General features: G+C 44.1%; 1 protein-coding gene across 1 annotated transcript in view; it reads left to right on the top strand.

The window, feature by feature from the left end:
- The first annotated feature begins 9,042 nt into the window (after positions 1 to 9,042).
- The window catches only part of LOC131556183 (protein eva-1 homolog C-like), a 201,090-nt gene continuing 191,040 nt past the window's right edge, over positions 9,043 to 19,092 (top strand). Inside the window, exon 1 of the mRNA XM_058802633.1 lies at positions 9,043 to 9,142. Within this exon, the coding sequence (XP_058658616.1) occupies positions 9,043 to 9,142 (100 nt within the window). The remainder of the gene's footprint in view (positions 9,143 to 19,092) is intronic.

Below are 19,092 nucleotides of genomic sequence, written 5' to 3'. Positions count from 1 at the left end.
CATTTGATTCTACTAAATTTCTGATTTAGTAAGAAATTTTAAAGAGGAATTGTGTCTAATATGGAAGACAACGTTGAAATTACTCCAATAATCCAATAAACTGTGTAGAAGGTATATAATTGCTTAGAGGTTAAAAGAGTGAGATGTTATGAGTTTAGAGAGTTATGAAGAGTGTGTGACAAAGCAAGGTTAAGTTCAGTAAATGATGCCAGAGGTCTTTCCCTTAGGCAGTAAATTCTTGGGTCTCCTTGAGTCCTGTGTGGGTCCAGAGGCCAAGAGGTGTCCTTGCCTCCAAGCTTGTATAGTCTGAGTGATGGAGGCTGAGTTCCAGAGCCATTTTACAGAAAGCTTCCCCAGGAACACCATTAAATAAATAACTCATTGATGAGTCCAGGCAGCTCCTTCAGTACTTATCTCAAACTGGAAGACAGGTCTTGGGTTGGGAGCATCTATCTCATTCCAGAAATTGGAAGTCCTGTTGGGACTACAGTTGGGAACCTAAAAAGACCTCCTGTTTCCTGAGATGCTTGAAAACCCAATTGAAATGAATTATAAAAGAAATCCCATTTATCTTGAAAGGCAAGTGTAATCGAAAGACTGATGGGTGAACTCCCAGGTACCTTTACATTTCATAGAGTCAATATTTGTTCTTTCTCTATTTATAACCCCATTACTCTCTCTAGGTGGGCAGGAGATTTCAGGGGGAACCATTTGTTTTTCTTGATTAATGTATTAATGCTGGTGGTTTGTCATAGTAAATTATATCTATTATCTCAACCTCTGTATGCAGGAGGAAAAGCAAGTCAAAAATTTATGATCAAATTGCTCAAAGTCATGGCTTCTCATTATTTTTAACAAAGCAAATCAATTTCTGCTCTTCATTTTTGAGTGACTAGTGACTAACCTGAAGAGAAAATGTCTTTTATATCTTTTGTTTAGCAAAAGCCCTTTAGAAATCATAATGTTATTTTCCAGTGCACTGGCTCAGCTGTGTGCAGTACTATTGTGTGAAAATAGGTGGGAGAGAGAAACTGCTGCCTTGCCTTATGTCTCACTTTGCTTCCCTCTGGACTCACAGCAGGGCTTTCACCTGAGAACTGGGCTTTACAAGCTTTGAGTCTCTGCCTCTTCCACCACAGAAGCAGCAGCTCTGGACACTGACTGAACTGAAACCAGCTAAAGAAACTCTCAGCTCTCCTAGTTGTTCACAGCACCATTTGTGGCAGTCTTCTTTGGGTGAAAACCAAACTGCCTCAAATCAGACTTCTTTTAATGGACAAAGCTGCTCTTCCTCTATCAGAAGGTTCATTTTACAGAAGGAGCATTAGGTGGAGATGAGCTGTGTTGGGATAGATTCAGTGAACAGAAAAAAATTGGTTTACCTTTCCCACTGGGAAAGGAAAAGGGAATTTGATTAGTTATGCATGTCCAAGATAGGGGTAGCAAGTGAAGCAAGAAATTACCTGCAGTGTAGTAATAAATGTAAGATATTCTCCATGGACAAGAAGACCTGAGATTGAGAATGACCAGGGAAGGGCTGTGCATGAAACAGCACCCAGGGGATTAGTGCAGGACAGGGCAGAGCACAGCACCAGTGTTGGGCAGGGTAAGGCTGGCAGGGTGATGCTGGCTTGTCAGTGTTCACAAGGAGATAGTCCAGCAAAAACTGAAAATATTTTGGAATCTAAGCGGGCTGTAGTCTCTTTTTGCCTCTGCTGAGGTGTTTCTGAGGCAAGTTACTTGTGTTAGAAAAGCCATTTTTTATACTTATTTTATGTAGTCTCTGGATGCATGCACCCACTAAGCTGTGCCCATACACACACAGCTCTGCACATAACACTGCTGTCAGTCCAGGCAATGCCCAGCCTAGTGAACTCTGACATCTTCAAATCTCATGTAAAATAGCTGTAAAAACCTGTAAAGTTTCCTTCCTTCCTCTGCATCCTTTCTAGCTGGTCTGGTGAGTAGTGTTACCACATTGGGTATCAGGGATGTGTGAGCCAGGTGCCCAGAGACAGTGACTGCAGCCAAATTTCAGTATGAGCTTTCTGCAATGAGAAGCATCTCTTGCCCTAGAACCAAGTCAACTAATGATAGTGTTGCGGCTACAGAGTGTGGAGATTTTACTGTCTTGGACTTCAATGCCCTTGTCAATGCCTTGGGTTGTTTTAGATGACATAGTCCAGTGCTGTCTGCACTGCCCAGCACACCTGGACTTTGTCACTGGATAGTCTCTTGGGACCACTGTGAAAGAAAATACCTGGTGATATTCTTGGCCTGAGTACTAAAATGCATGTGAAAGCATATGGTTACTCTTGAAACAGCCCTCTCAAATGGAAAAGATTTAAAAGAGGAAAGGAAAATGTATATTTAAGTACATGTGAAAGGAGAACACAAATCTGTTCTTCTTGCAAATGGTAGATGTAGTCCATTGTTGAATTTGCACTGATGCCAGTGAAATTACACTTGGGATTAATTATCCTCATTCAGCAGAAAAGCATTTCCTCTGATTCCCTTTGATTTTTTACCAGTTTGTGATCTGTGAGCCAGAGATTTTTTGTGTAATTTGCTGTCTGTCCAAAACCAAGGGAAATACCCTCTCCTCCAAAGCAATGATAAATCTGAGGTGAAAGCTGATCTGTCTGAGTTATGTTGGAACCAGGGCACCCAACAAGATTTTTCATTCACTTCTCCAGATCCAGCTTAAGCACAGTCTATGCTGGATGCTCCTGAAGGAATGATCTGTCCTGCTGATCACTGTACATAGGTGGGAGCACAAACTCATGGCAACCTGGGCTGTAGCTGTGCTGGAGTCAGGAGACTGCAGGATGCCCTGTCATCCCTGGGCAGCTGTGATCAGGCTTGCCTGAGTAGCAGATGGAGAAGATGCTGAGCATTGGCAGACAGTCTGCTCTGGAGTTATTTTTTCATTTCTCAGCCCATGCCACTGTGTCTTTATCAAGGATATTGCAAATTCCTGAAACACTCTTGGGTCTCTTAGAGCACATCATCTGTTTGTGGCTACACTATTAAACTCCAAGCCACGATTCCTTCCTGCCTATTGGGAATGGCCAAAGCTCCTGTCAACTTCCAAGCCATGCTCAGAAATGTTCTGGATTGTTTGATCCAGGTGGCCTGGATCAAAAGTGAACCAAGGACTAGTCCAAAATGTGAGTGGCAGTGCCTGTGTTCAGACCCTTATGTGGTTCAGACTATTAATATAGAGGTGGATTTTATGAAAAGACTTTATGACAATGTTTGGAAACAGTCTTTTTTGTGGGAAAGGTCTCTGGCAACAAAAATGGCTTTTTCAGTGTAAGTTATAACAGTAGTTTCCATGAGGATGGGCTGTGTGGAGAAGAAGTGTGCCCACGAGGGACAGAAGAACCTGGGGAATGCTGAAGGATTCTCTTGTTGTCCTACGATCTACTGTCTTTGCCCTCAGAGTGGAGTACAGAGGTTTGTGATAAATGCTCATGGTATCATTTTAAGGATGAATGTTGAGATTATTCCTTTTTAAATCAAATAACATCATAGCATATTACTTCCACAGGACAGGCAGAGAACTTCTAAACAAGTTAATCTGAGAAACAGTTCTGGTTCCTGTGGAAATCAGGGACAATGTAAATTATTTGTGAGGGTTGACAGTAAAACAGGAAAAACAGAAGGGAAGAACCTAGTGGAGTTCCAGATTAAAAGGGATCTGTAACCTGAAGTGACTCATGCCTACATAGCAGTAGGATTGAGATGATTCTCCCTTGATGACCATAGGTAAGATAATAGGAAAAACATACTGCTGCTCACATTGAACCAGCTGGGATGTCCGTGCTCTTCAAGGCCAAGACCAAGGAGGTCAGAAATAGGTATCCTCAGGTGTCAAATTCAGCCTCTCATCTAAGAAGCACTCCCAGAGAGCTATTGAATATACTAATGGAAAGATAGGGGTAGAAAACAGTAAAGCCAGTACCCACCATCATCCAATTAATGGAGAAATCTACCCAGAAAACCTGTTAGAAGAGGACTTATGAGTCAGGTCAAGTGGAGAACAGTTTCACTCTACAGATATCAGAAGACAGTGAAGGTCCTGAAGGTCTCAAGGTGAACCTTGTCTCTTTAAACCTTTATGTGACTTGCAGTGTAGTACAAAGATCAAGATGACTCCAGATTCCTGTAGTTCTAATACAGTGATTATTAACCCAAGAACATCCAGTGCACAAGATACCAACTAAACCCAACTGGATAGGCTGCTCCCAGAAAAATCACCAGATCACACAGTAGCCTCTGACATAGAACATGGAATTATTAGAATAAAGAGAACTGAGAGAGGTTTCAACACCAGTTACTTGGTGAGGCACGAGGAGAAAGTTTTCAGCTTTTTTGTGGATCACTTTGTAGTCTTCAAATATTTTACTTTTGACATTTTCATGCATTGGAGGACTTTGCACCACTTTGTTCAGTTTCCCAATGTTTCAGTGGGATAAGTGCATCACTTGAGGCTTTTACACTACACAGAATTTGGTTGAAGCACTACCCCCACTTGAAACCTTTCCCAGTATGGAGCAAAGTCCTCCAGGTTTTATGTTCGTTTTGTAAACTGAAGTGATTGAGTGACACAAAATGTGAAAACTTCAAAGGCTTTTGAGTTTGAATATTCTGCACAGCTGTTGTTTAGCATTGAATATGGATTTTACTTGTGAGATACTTGGTGTTGTATTGCAAAACTGCATTATGTGAAGTCCTCTGCCTTCAAATTGATGAAAGCAAACAGTGCTTACTTCCATGAGTAACCCCATCTGTTTCCATAGTACACTCTTAGGAGAAAGATTAAGAAAAAAAGGAAACAAAGAGCTGTACTCTGCTGGAAAACTTTGCTATTTTATATTGAAGCTCTGACCACCCAGTTTACATTTCTTTCTGTAGATATAAATGCACATATATTTTGTTATTAATTTACATTCATTTAGAAGGAATGTGGCCCAGTGGAAAGAGTTCTGGCTGGACTTAAAAAGTATTTAATATTTTCTTATCTCTGTCAATTTCCCCTGGCTGACATTGAAAAAGTATTGACCTTAAACATATGACTGTTCTTTGTCCATGTGTGAAATGGCAGAATGCAACAAGGCCTTTTGGAGAGTGCGTTGAGGCTTTATGGAAAAAACCCGTAAGAAGTGAGTAATGTTACTAGGGTTAGAAAGAAAGAGCAGTTTTAGAAAATTTGTACTAATAAATCTGTATGTGACTGTGTAAACAAACAGGATTTCAATCCTACAACTGGTTCTCTAGCTGAGATCTATTCCTGGTCCAGCCCTTCTGCTGACCAGCCTTTACCTGTTGATGGTTTTATCAGCAAGGAAGAGGTTAATGGTGCCAGATCAGTAAAAAATGAGAAAGCATTACCAAAAATCAGCCCTGAAAGGAAGCAAGATCAGCACAAACAGCATTAAACTGGGAATCATCCTAACTGGGTCCATTCCTGATTACTATTTATGAACTGAATAATGTTGGGGTCACAAAACTGAATGACAAATTACTTCCTTTCTCACTGCCTCAGTTGCCCAGTTGCAGCTGTACTTAACTGTACTTTGGGAATTTACATGCATGTTTCAGATATTACAGTTGTATGTGCAGCAGGAGAAGGAGAGGATCTACAAGAGAGGAGCATGGGAGGAGAGAAAAATGCACTTAAGTAACATAGTCTAAAAGGAGGACTGGGGTACAGTTGTTAGGCATCTTAGACTTAGTGAGACTTCTCCACAGTTAATCTGTGGAGGGAGGGAGAGCAAATATCATTCCTCCAAGCTAAGATGTAATGCTGGACTGCATCAGTACTGGCCTATTCCCACTTCTGGGTGGCTTTGTGAGCAAGGGATGCAAGAGAATGTATATCATTATATGTGTTATTACCTATCCCCAGAGAAGTATTTGAAGGCATGGATGGATTTCAAGGGCTGTTACTCCTAAAAGTAAAGTTCCATTTTGGTGTTGCCTTGATTCATGTTTACCCCATGAGACTGCCCATGACAGACATCCTTTATCTGTGCCGTGCTGGGACAGGTGGCCTCTTTGCCTTGCAAACACAGCTGATGTTCCGACATGCCCCAGGGAATAAGGGCATTATGGAGATGGACTTTAACTGAATTGGCTGTTTCTCAAAGGCCAGTGTTTCTTTCCTTTTTTTTTTTTTTCTTGTTCTTTTTGGCAAGAGTTGCTTTCTTCTTTCCTTTTGGAAGGCATCTGTACAGACTTACTTTAAAAAAAGCTCTCAGAGGACAACACCCTCCCCTTTGGTTTGGCTTTATTCACATTAACCTTAAGGGCTGCTCAAGCACACTGTCCGTGTTTAGCCTTAAGCCCTTTGTCACCAGAAGTTTTTTTTTCTTCCCCATATATTGAGTCAGCCAAACCTAATTACCCTTTAATCAGTAAAATCAACACCTGCTAACAGGGTGGGCTCTTTTCAGCAAATAGTGCTTCCCTCTTCCAGAGGCTGCTAAATTTCCAGGGGTCCTATTGTTTCTTTGTCTTGCTCATAAGGAGCTTGGACTGATAATCTGGTAATGGGTATGGTTATCTCATGCCTGTAAAACAGCAGTGGTGAATCTTCCTCTTGGCAAGGGTAGCAGAACTAGGTGAGACAAGAATTATATATAGATGCCAGGAGTCAAATCTCCTGGTATTTTCTCTTTAAAACTTAGGTCAACCCTGGAAAAGCATTTGTCAGAGGGGTTTGGCAGGTGGGATTAAAGTACCAGGTGAAATAAAGAGCAAGGCAGCCTATAGAAGCTCCTGTTTTTTTATCTTGCTTAAGCAGCCCTCTGCTTAAAGTAAGGGGGCAGAATTGTCTGCAGAGAGAAGGGACTTGGAGCTGGATTTTACAGAGCCCGTTGGATCTCAGGCTGTGTCTGTGCTGTTAGGGCAGCCCAGAGCCACCTCTGTCCTTGAGGACACTCATCTGCAGCTTCACGGGAGACCCTCAGGGTGGGAAAAGGTGTTGTGGGAAGGTGTTGTGGTCTGTGCTTAGGTGCAGATCAGACCAGAATAGCCTCTTGTTCCTGTGGTCATGGACAGGATTTGAGCTCGAACTCCAGATTTACCACTCTGCTCTCATCCTCTGTGTAGCTGCTTGGAACTTGAGCAATTCGCATATGGGCAGCAGGCAAACAGGGCCACGGGACTTACAGCTCCCCTTGGGGTCTGCTTCTAGTACACAGACCACAGACCCCATCCTAGGACAGACTTCTGGTGGAAAAAATTACTCTGGTATTCATGGCAGCACTCTTGAAAATGTCTTTAACATGTAATCAGGCAGCCAGTCTGATATTCATCTGAGAACAGCTGAAACATTGTTAGAAATTTCAGAATAAGAAACACTTTAGAAGTTCACTCAACCCTGAAAAAACCCCGGAGCCCTTTGCACTGAAGTTTCTTATACTTGTTTTTAGCTCTAAAATAAATGTTTTTGGAGAGCTCCACTTAACTTCTTGTGCATGAACAGGACAGAGGAGTGAAAACCACTTGTGTTTTTCCTTGGGTGTTTCCACTGAGCTCATTTTTGCTGGATAGGTGCTGCAGCTTTGTTCAGCAGCTGTGTTTGAGCCTGGCCCCGTGGCTGCCACCCTTGGCAGCCCCACACAGTGCAGCTCCTTAGTTTGAATGTATGGATACACAGGCTGCTAAATGGCTGGTGCTGGCTTTGCCTGTGAAATACATCCTCCTCTCTCTGCACCAACACTCAGCTCCTGCCCTAGCCTGGATATGTGGGATATGGCCATTATTTACATGCAAACATAGGGCTGAGCTGCAGCTAAGGCTGTGACCAAAGCCCAGGACCTCCTTCCTGTACCCATCTATCTGTGTCCCCAGTTCTCAGCTCTTTCAAGTTAACATGACTAGCTTGATGCTGCCAGGATATGGATGAAAATCAGGCAGGATCAAACACCGAATGTGCTTCCAGGTGACCTGGAGCCTTCCTTTGACTCTGCAGGGTGAGCAGTGCTCAGTGAGCATCTAGAGCCATGCTAGGAAGTTAAAATAATTGCTAAGGAAGGAGCCAGGACTCCTGGATCTCAAGGCCAGGTTGGATGGGAATAGAACAGAATATAAAAAATTATATTCTGAGCCTGTGTTCTCTTAAGAGCAACTTGGTCTAGTGGAAGGTGTCCCTGCCCATAATAGAAAGGCTGGAGTTAGAAGATCTATAAACTCTGTTCCAATCCAAACCATTCCACAATTCTATGAAAACCACAGGTCTGGATCTGCTGAAAAACCCTCTGTTGAGTTTGATGGAGGATAGAGGAGTCCAGTGGGTTAGGGGAGCCTGGCATGGCTTTCTGCTGTCAAAAGATAAGAGAATTTTGGATATGTGGCTGACACTAGTCCCAGTCCTGCAGTGAGATCCAGGAGGGTTTGATCCCTGGGCCTGTGCAAAGTCTCCTTCACTGTGGGATCACTCTCAAGAGGGGACACAGAATTTTCCTGTCACCAGTCTGGCAGGACACTACTGCTCACACTGATTTCAGCAGCATCTACAAATACCCGTCAGAGCAGAAATCCAGGTGAACTCAGGTGCTTTGCTCTGGGCTCCCTGCTTTGAAAACTCTGCTCATCCTTCTGTCTGTCTGTGCCAGAGAGACAAGAGCCCTGCATGTCTAATCCAACAATAGCTGGGCTCCTCCAACCCAGCCCCTCGGGGCACCCCTTTCCCCGACTGCCCCCCAGTGCAGCTCGCAGTGCCACAGCTGGACAGCTGCACAACAGTCTGCAGCAAATTTGGGCAAAGAGGTGAAGAGGTGCCTTTTAGGACCCTGGGAACTCCGCCAAGGCTCAGGTAGGTCTGTCTCATTCGTCAGCCGGGATTCATTCACTCCCAGGGATGTGTGTGTGTGTGCGTGTGTGCCGAGTGCTTTTCCTTCCCCGCCTCTGGCTGCGAGCCTTCCCAGCAATGGGACTAACGCTGCTCTCCGGGCAATGAGGAGTGCTGGGCAGGGACAGGAACCGCTTTCTTTTCCTCGGGAAGAAAACGAGCCGTGAGGACACCTAAGGATGTGCTGCCCAGATGTGCTGCCCACCTCCACCTTCCTCCTAGGACTCATGTGCTTGACAGCTTTCAGCAACTTTGCCAAGACTTCTGCAGACTTCTCAGGTAGGGAGAAGCGCCGATCCCTCCGTGTGCTGCTCGTGCGTGGGGGCTCTTATCCCAGTGCTCAGGAGCAGCTCGGGGAAAGGGGATGTGAGCAGATCTGGGATAGTTATGTGGGAAGTAATTTTAATCTTTTAAAAATAAGCCAAAGATGAAAAGTGTCTTCCGTGAGAGGATTTTGAGTTTCTCAGAAGCCTTTCTCCATAATTAGCGAACCTATTTCAAAAGAGTTCGTCTGACTAACTTTGGGAACAAGAGAAACAATAGTGTTAACTTGTGTAAGTTTGTAGCAGGAATGGTATTAACCTGTGTAAGTTTTTAGCACGTTTTGTGCTGTATTTCTCGAGTGAAAAGAGGCAGATAGGGAGACTGGGATGGTTTACGGTGTAAATTAAAGCTAACATAGCAAGTCTGAATTATTTTGTAGTGGGCCAGATTCCCTCCTCTTAACATATATCTCCTGGTTGTTGCAAAAGCCCCCTGAGCTGAGATAAAGGAGGTGCATGCACAGAACAAATTATATTCTGAGCCTGTGCTCTCTTAAACTGCAAGAAAAAGTCTAATTTAATAATATCTTCTGAATCTAAAATGTTGATAGCACTTGTTTGGAGTTGTACACAGCAGGTAAATACCCAGCACTTTCAAAGTCTGGAGTCCCATGTAAGTTTTATAACTTTATAGGTGCGCTAGTTGATTTAAAATTATGTTTCTGCTTCTGTTCTTTCTGGATGTGCATGTGGATCTGAGAAAACAACAGAATTCATTTTGCAGCTTCAGCAGGGCTGATCATTTTGCTTGGGAGTGCCCAGTGAGGGCCACTTTTCTTTTAGGATATTGGTTCTAATTTTGGGTCTTAGTGTGAATAAGTAGCCTGGCATACTCTTTAGGGGTGTTTTGCAAAACTCTTGTAGTGGATAAGAGCTGCCAATTATAGTTTGCTGATGCAAAAGAGTCATTTGCAAGGGTTGAACCTCACTGGACTTGGGTTTCAACACATCCCAGCACTGCTGCTCACTGCCTGGGAGTGCATGTATCTGTGTGCTGTGGGAAATTTGTGTTAGAAAGGAGGAGCTTGTGGTGGAGGGTGGGGGAAAGAATATGTACGGTGCTGGAAGTCTTAATATGAATTGAAGGGGGCTGGCTTGCCTGTGATTCAGTCTCCTTTGGGGGCACATCAGTCCTGGGGGCTCCCATTCAAGGCAGATCTGCCTCTGAATGGAAAGGACTGAGGCATTTCCCTGTTTCTGGTGTGCTTTTATCCTTTTCTTGGCACTGAGCTTTCTCTGTGCTCCTGCTTGCAAGCAAGTTGATTCAGACGGGATGCATGGAGTAGGCATGATGGGAGCAAAAGCTGCAGCGGGGAAAGGAGTTGTCTTTCTGAAGAGTAGACAAAGTTTTCCCAGCCAGGCCAAACTGCCAAGTGTTAAAATGTGTCCAGGTGTCCCAGGGCAAGGGTGCTTTACATGGTGTTTGTACAACATAGCTGCAACAGTGGAAGGAAATGAGATAGGCTTCAGTGGTGCTGGCAGAGGGACCAGATGCTGTTCTTTTAAAAAATGGATAAGAAAGTTGCTGATAACAAAGTTTTCTGTAGCATCCAACTGGACTATCATGCTTTGGGAGAAGAGGGGTGGCTTGTATCCCTGCATATGTGTGTGGCAAGACTGTACTCTGAAGCAGGGTCTGTAATCCCCACAGCACAACCTCCCATGAGTTTCCATAACTGTTGAAACCTTCTGCCAGGTCCAACCTATGTTTCCTGATAGCAGGCTTGGCAAATGTCCCCAGTCTTGTTGGACTGACTGTACCTTGCAGGACAGGAAACATGATTTGCTGCAGGAAAGGGCTGTACCCAGTGTGTAGTAGCTCAAATGTAGTTTTATAAGCTCAGGAGCTGAGTACCCACAAGATGATAGGGGGTAGGGAAAGGTACAGCATTTCCCAAATCACACCTTATGCTTTCCCAGCACATTTGCACTGACCCCGTCCACCTCCCTGCAATGCATGAGGGTTTGCACTGTGTGCCTCTCTGAAGGAGCAGCAGCCCAGGGAACTCTTCCTACCTGATGGAGAATCTTGTTTGTCATTGTTATCCCTGTAAGTGAATTGTCAGCTAGCTTAAGGAATGGAAGGAGGACATCCTTCTAATATTATTTGACTGTAATTATTTCTGGCCTGTTATACCCTTTTCTATACTTCAGCATGTTCTGAATTCTTCTCTGGCATGACTGGAATTGAACAGGTGAAAATCTTTGGGGGCAACTTACAGCTTTATTGTATGCCATCCCACCTAGAGGTGGTGCATCCAAAACATAAATTGTCTGCACCCCAGGGAGATGAGTGGATTTGTATTGGATATTACTGCAGAGGAATGTAAGGCTTGCTGTGATCCCACAGAGGTTTCTGCAGCAGTTGGTGCTGCAGGGAGATGACACAGCTCTTTGGGACGTAAAGGCTTTTCCAGCTTGCAAATGAATAGCACTACTGTCCAGAGACAGCAGCTGATGCTCTTTGGGGAAGAATGGGGGTTTAAAACTCAGTCCTGTAGACCTTGTATAGCAGCAAAACCTCTCTGGCTTCTCAGCTTGGTTTGGGCCAGCATTACCAAGGAGGTGCTGCTGTTCGTAATAGGCCATGGCTGTGTGATGGGGGCCAGAGTTTGTGGGTCCAGCCCTGGAGGGAGAAGCTCAGGGACAACAAGACTTGAGCTCTAATCAGATCATAAGTCAGCAGCACTGACTCTCATGCTGCAGCTCTGCAATAGGGCTGGATAAAAGACTCACCAAGGACTTCAAACCCAACCACATCCCACTGCTCCCAGTACTCTCCACTGGCTGGGTCTTCAAGGGATGTGTGTCTCAGCTGCAGGAGGATTTGATTTTCATGTAGGTCATGGCAAGGCACACCCTGAGAAGGTGCCCAGAGATGTGGCTAATTGAGTCTCAGCTCTCACAAGAGAGCACAAGCAGGGCTGGTGGGGATTTCTAACCCCTGAGCACACAGCACACTCCATCCCTCCTGTTTGAACAGCTCAAATGCCACAATGTGAACATGAGCAGTGTGTGTCCTGCTGGGGTCTGGTGCAATCTGAGATGTAAGAATTCAAATTCCTTTTAAGTGAAGTATTTGAACTATGTGAAGAGTTTTGAAGTTGTTTTCTTTAATAGTTCTTTAAACATTGATGTTTGTAGCAGGGTGTGGGGGTAGGAAGCAGATCCTGAGGGAGAAAGTGGACTTATCAGGCACTTTGCAGCCACTTCTTAAGAAGACCTGGACTTTTTCTCTGTGGCTCCTTGTAGAATGACCTCTTGGTTTAATCTCATTCTGTGATCTGTTCTTGTGCTCAGGACTGTTTGAAGACTTAGAACCTGCTGTCTTGATGTGTCACTTTCCCCTAATGTTAAAGTTGATACTTGAGGACTGTGATGAGGTGTGGGGTAAGAATCTGGCCTTTTCAATCTCAGTACATTAACCATAAACCTCTAGTGCTAATCTCTGCAGCAGCAATGAATTCTCCAAAATCCTTGCTGTTTGATAAAACTTGACCTTTGTTTTAGTCCCTTTCTAATTTTAGTGAGAGTCTAAGACAGAGCAATGCCCTTGCCCCTGCCAGGGGAAGCTGTGCCATAGCTCCTCTGCATGGGCTCTGGGAGGCAGTGATCCATGTGCTCAGGCCTTGCTCCTCAGGGGGACAAGGTTAATGAAAATGGGCCCAAAAGTAGGCTTTGGTGCTAACTTTAAATGCAGGCATTGAAAGCTTAGTCAACAGCTATTGCTCATATTCTGTGTGCTCTCTCTACTCAGCCACGATGTTCCTGTCTCTGAAGCTAAGTCATGCAAACACATGTTGAATTTTGCTCTGCCCACAGCTGCCAAGGTGACCATTTAACTTCCAGCTGCATACCTGCAAGGAATTAAACTTGCGTTGGTATCATGCCATGCTCTGATTCTCCTCAAGGATTTTCCTGTTTATTAGCTGATTTCAGGCATGTTGGGCAGAAGGATGGTGGCATCAGATCTATGGGATTGCCACGAGTTTCATGTTAATGGAGACAGGTCCCTCCATACTGCAGAAAGGGTTGTGAACTCAAGCATTTACAGACATCAGAGAATCCACTGCAAGCACCTAAGCCAAAAACTTAGTTTTCTAGGCATGGAAACTGCTTGGCTGGGAGCTAGTGCCTTTTTTGACACAGGAGAACCCAGCTGAAAGAAAAACCAGCCCCGGTAGTGCTGCTCCCCTTGGGTCTGCTTTAATGTTTATGTTCTTTGCATTAGATTTTGGCACAAGCTGGATGTGAGCAGCACTTTGCTTAAGGGAGCTGATGTGGCATGGAGCCAGATGAACACAGGTAACTCCCATCCACACCCTGCAGGTGAGCCCTGGGTAGCTTTTGGAACCTCTCCCTGGAGGTTCATTTTGGTTTTGAAAGCAAAAAGATTTTTGTTGCTGTTGTTATAATTGTTGGTGGTGGTGATTGGTTGGGTTTTTTTTTTTTCCCTTTTCCCCAAGAATATCAGGTTTCAAGTGAAAGCTGCTCTTGCCACCTCCCTGCTAATTGGCTCAGTGTGTTTGTTTGAGTGATGAGGGCTGGAGTTGGGGAGGGGAAAGGCACTTCTCCCTGATTGCATTTAATCAGTCCATAATAAAGGCAATTTGTTTGACAACTCCATTCACCAAATTATCATCAAAATCTACATGCTAACAGCTTCTGAGTGCCTAATAGCCCTGAATGGGTCCATGGTGTCAAGGGAGATCCAGGATTTCCATGTGTTGAAGGTTTCAGGCTGTAAAAGAGGGAATTTTCAAGAGAAAGGTAGATACACCACCACACTGGAAAATAAATTGTAACTCAGTAATGAGGGTTGAATTTTTGACCTTAGGGGCAAGCAGGCATGCTTTAGGCTTTGGTAAAAGCCTGGGCCATGTCCAGGCCACCTCCATACTTTGTCTTGGGGAAGGGCTCTGAGTGATGAGGTAGGATGGACCTCAGATTGCTGCTTAGAGAGGTCCCTGCCCCAGGTGATCTTTTCCTCCTCAGCTGGAGGCTGAATGTGCTACTCCATCCATCCCAGCTGCCTGGGCTGCAGTTTGGCTTACTGAGGGCAAACTGGCCATGCTGGGGTACAGAAATTCTCCTTTGCAGAGCTGACAAAATCCAAAACCTCATCAAAGCTGCTTTAAAACCACTTGGCCTCTTCTGATAACGTTCTGGAGATGTGGCTGCATGGGGTGGGAGCTGAAGGGGGTGGCTGTGTCTGGGAGCCGTGGCTGAGGGGTTCTCACAGGGGGAAGCTGCAGCTGGGGTTTGTGTCACATGTGTCTGTTTGACTGTGGAAAAGAGTCTAAAGACCTCAGAGAGCTGGGAGGTGTTGGAGGAGGAAATCAGTAGGAGTTTGGGTGGGTACCAAGTGCCAGATCTGCTGCTCTTGGGAGAGCAGGAAAAGAATCATCGCAGACGCTGGGGCTATTTTGGTGCCTGAGAGAGTTGTTCTGGTTTATCAGTAGGGATGCAGCTCCATGGTATCAACAAAGCCATGTTATCCATACCAAATACCATTTTAAGCAAAGATACAGGTTTCTGTCCACCTCTGTATGGAGGCATGCTCCAGAAAACTGTGGGTTTCCCAACAGTTGTGATGAAAATGCTGTGAGGGGAGACTCTGTGCCTGCTGACTGTAAAAATATTCAACATTTACTTTTACTGACAGCTGAGGGGAGCAAATTGAGCTGCAGGATGACAAACACGTGCTTCCAATTCCTTGTGTTTGTGGTCCTGGGCAGTCACCAGGGGCACTGCTGTTACTGCTGCAAAAACACAGCTGCTGGCTGGTGTTTGTGGAGCCAGGGAAAGGAGACACAGTCTGGGAGGGATGGATGGGGCTGCTGTGGGTGCCAGGATGTCTCATGAGGGGTCTGTGTGAAACCTCATGTAGGCAGTGACTCCAAGCTCAAGAGCCATATGTGTGCATCTGGCTCCTGTCACGTGGAAATCCTCTGGTTTGGCCATCACAGCTGCCAGCAGGAGCCAAGGGACCTCAGGGATCCCAACATCTGGGTGATCACTGGCAGTATTTATATTGTATCTACTAATTGCAGAAGCCCAGAAAATGATGAAGACTTTTGTTAGTACCAGAAAGACTTTATTTATTACTAGTAACAAAAAAGGAAAAAAAGAATCTGCTCTGGTAGTTTTAATGACTTCAAAGTATCCCAGTATCCCACTAGATGCACAGACAATTTGAGGAAATGGTCCTTGCAGCATTCTTCCTATGTCTCTGTGTTATCAGGGATACAACTGCGGCAGAATTAAAGAAAGCAACTGTTTATATCCTCAGGTAAAAATTTTCCCTGACTTAAGGCACTGTGAAAGCACATTTTATATGCCACAAATTTTATATTTTTAGTTTGGTCAACTAAAAATAAAAAAGTGAGAATTTTGACTTATTATTTTTTTCAGCTGAGATACTTAGAAGCTAAATTCACAATTTCATCTGGGAGTGGGGAGAATAAGCTCAGTCTCTGCAGGAGGAGAAAAACTGTGTATTTACACTTGGCACTGTGCTGATCCTTTGTTGATGCTAATTTAAACACAGCCTGATCTCCCAAAGTGCTCAGTGTTCAGAGCTGAAGATTGGCCTGGGCTGTGTTTAAGTGGGTGTACAGTGATTTAGTTGGCCAACACCAGGGCTGTTTACATGTCTTATTTGAGACTGGCTGCTTATGCTTGGCATGTTTGTGCAGGTATAGATTGAATTTTTTGTTTTCTGCTCCAAAATAGCAATCTCAATCCCTGGGGGTGGGGGGACGGATTATTTAAAGCAACTGCCCATTTTGTTTTGGTTTTTTGTGCTCTTGTAATTTCTTTATACAGGTACCAAAGAGTTTCACAGATTGTGTCCCTTGAAAGGTGTGTGACTGCCTGCAGGAAGAGATCCAATGTGCCCCTCAAAGTGGTTGAGAGGATTTTTGGTCAGGATGGTTTGGTACAATACTACAAGTCTCCTTGTGTCCTTTCCAGTGCTGAGCCTCATTGATCCAGCATTGCTGCTGTCTGGGATTTTTGTGCTCTTTCAAAAAGGCAGCCACAGACCAAAATCTGCTCAGCTGTGAGGCAGCTTTGCTGGCTTGCCAAGAGCTGTACAGAATGAACAGAACCACAGAAATTAATCCCAACTCATCTTCTTGCAGATTAAAACTAGTGTAGGAGTAATAATTAGGAACATGCTTAAGAGAGCTGCTTGGGTTACCTGTTATTATTATTTATTTACTTTGCTGCTTCTTTTGCCTGAGGATGGATGGTGAATTGTGGCTCTTTCAGCCTGGGTTTGGGCTAATCCAAATGTGCCTGGCTCAGCTCACTAACTGAGGGTATGAACTCATTTGTAGTAATTAAAACTGTGAATGTCTCCCCTTTCAGTGTGTGCAGTGCCTGGCTGCCTGGAGCTCAGTGTGTGTCTTCTCACATCAGAGAGACAATGATGAGTTGGTAGTTCTGGGTTGCACAGGAAATAAATCTTGGCTGAGTCTTTTCAGATATGCTCTGTGCTCTTGAATTGTGGTGTCAGTGTTGATGGGGGTCCTTTGGATGCTGAGGCTTGCTGTTCAATAATCCCTCTTGGATCCATCTGGATCCTTGCATGAAGATGGAGCAGTGTGTGTGTGAGCTGCAGTTTGGCCAAACCCTCTGAGAGCTCAGGTGTCAGAAGTGTGTTTGAATGAACAGATGGATGTAGGTGCTGCTGAGGAATTTGCAGGAGATGTTGTCCAAGCACTTTAGTTGTGGCAGGCAGGGGAGCTCACATCCAGCTGTTGGTAAAGTATCTCACATTCTTAACAAAGAGGAAGAAAGAATCAGAATAAAAGAATCAGAATCCTCAGAGTGTGAGAGGGAGCTGACTTCAGGTGATATAGACAAAATCCTTGACAAACTGGGTACCTGATGGTGCTGCTTGTCAAGAAGGGGCCATTCAGACCACCTACTCTGAGACCCCCAGTGTGCTTGTTTTATTTTATTTTCATCTACTATCAGATGCCTGTGGTTTTGCCGCTGTGATATTATCAACATGTGTTGTATCAGCCTCAAGGGTTTAAAGTGGGCTTTTACTCCCATTAGTAAATATAGAAACAAACACAGCAGTGTGGGGATTTTCTGCTAATGTTTCCTCTGTGATTTCTGTATCATACTGTGGGCTGGTGTTGAAATTAAGGGTGCTCTACAGCAGGTGCAATTCCTGACATTAATTTCCCATGTTTGCTGTATTATGCAAAGGCTTTTGGCTCACACGCTCTTCCTAAAAGTTGTGTTGGGCCAAGAGTGCAGAGACTTGGTGCAATTAAAGTGATAGGTGGTAACTTGAGCTCCTGTGGCTGGGTTATGGATTATTGTTTTGGCCCTCAGTCTTTGGGAAATCTCCTCTCTGTGGTCTGTGTGGGGTCTGTACATGCAGTGCTGCTGTGGCCCTGGGTGCCCACAGGATGCTATGGGACAAAATTCTGCTGTTTGGTTTGGAAAATGTTTAACTTTTGTGTGAAACATTTGAATAACAGTATTATTATTCAATCAAACATTTGGAAGTTAAGAAATGTTAAAATTAAGGTAGTCTTAACTTCTTGAGTCCAGCCCTTTGGGTGTTTATGTTACTCTTTAATGAGAACATCCTTTTTCTCTAATTCCTTGGGATTCCTATGTTGTCCAGGGCACAGAACAGTGGCCTTAAAATTGCTTTCTTTATTCTTTTGTTCTTTATAGCCCTGGGGCCTTATTTCCTGTATGTTTAATGGTATTTAAATCCTATTATGTTATTTAAACCCTATTCTGCTTGTTGTAAGGGATGTACTTACAGGGATGTACTTACCCTTCTGGAAGGAGTCTGGAATGTTACCTGCATTGCACAGATAAGGATCCAAGGCAGAGAGATTAGCATCAGGAGCTCAAACTGCCCAATATTTCAGAGATTGTTTAGTATCCACCTTCTTCTCCAGGAGCAGCCCCTTATCTATTCTCTTAAGCTGTGGTAAGCAGGAAGAAATGTACTCAGTACACAGTTCCTTCTCCAGTATTATATTATCTGTGTGCAATTGGACTGCACAGGTTAAAATGGACATTTCAGTTGCAAAGTCAAGTGCACAGAACTGAGTGTTGTGGGTTAACACCTGTAGGCAGCCAAGCACTGCCCAACTGCTTGCTTGCCTCCACTTCCTACCTCCAAGTAGGACAGGGGAAGAGGGAGGGAAGACTAAAAGCAAGAAAACTCATGGAATGACATAAAAATAGTGAAAGAGAAGTGGATGAAATAAAAAAAAAAAAAAGTAAAATAAGTGATGCAAAGTCATCACCACTGCTTCCCACAGGCAGGCTGATGCTCAGTCAGTTCCTAAGCTGATTTATCCCACTCCACTCTGTTTTTATTGCTGAACGTGACGCTACATGGCATGGGAGATCTCTTTGCTTGGCTGGGGCCACCTGCCTGGCTGTATCCCTCCCAAAATCTCGTGCACCCTATAATCTATTTGCTGGGAAGGCAGAGTGAGGGACAGACAAGGTGCTGATGCAGTGCAAAAGCTCTTCATCAATAGCTAAAACATTAATATATTATCAGTAATGTTTTGGCTGTGGATCCAAAGCACAGCACTGTACAAACTGCTGCAAAAAAATTAACTCCATCACAGCCAGACACAGTACACTAAGGAAAGGGCAACATTACACCTGTATTTTATGTGTAATATGAGCTAGAGGTTGATATTATAGGAAACCTTCAGCTGGCAGATATGATCTGAGCCATAAAGTGCAGTTGTGAGAAGGGTTTTGTTTTGCATAGTGGTTTCCTTTTTTACTTTTCCTCCTTTTTTTTTTTTTTTTTTTTTTTTTCCCCTACGGCAGTCATCCTTTCAGGGTACTTTTAGGATGAGATAAGAGCTCTTAAAATTGAGTTACAAATTTGGGGTCAGT

Source organism: Ammospiza caudacuta, chromosome 3, assembly GCF_027887145.1.
Source record: "Ammospiza caudacuta isolate bAmmCau1 chromosome 3, bAmmCau1.pri, whole genome shotgun sequence".
NCBI classification, from domain to species: Eukaryota; Metazoa; Chordata; class Aves; order Passeriformes; family Passerellidae; genus Ammospiza; species Ammospiza caudacuta.
Note: the sequence above shows the minus strand (reverse complement) of the source record. Positions and strands in the feature narration are given on the sequence as shown.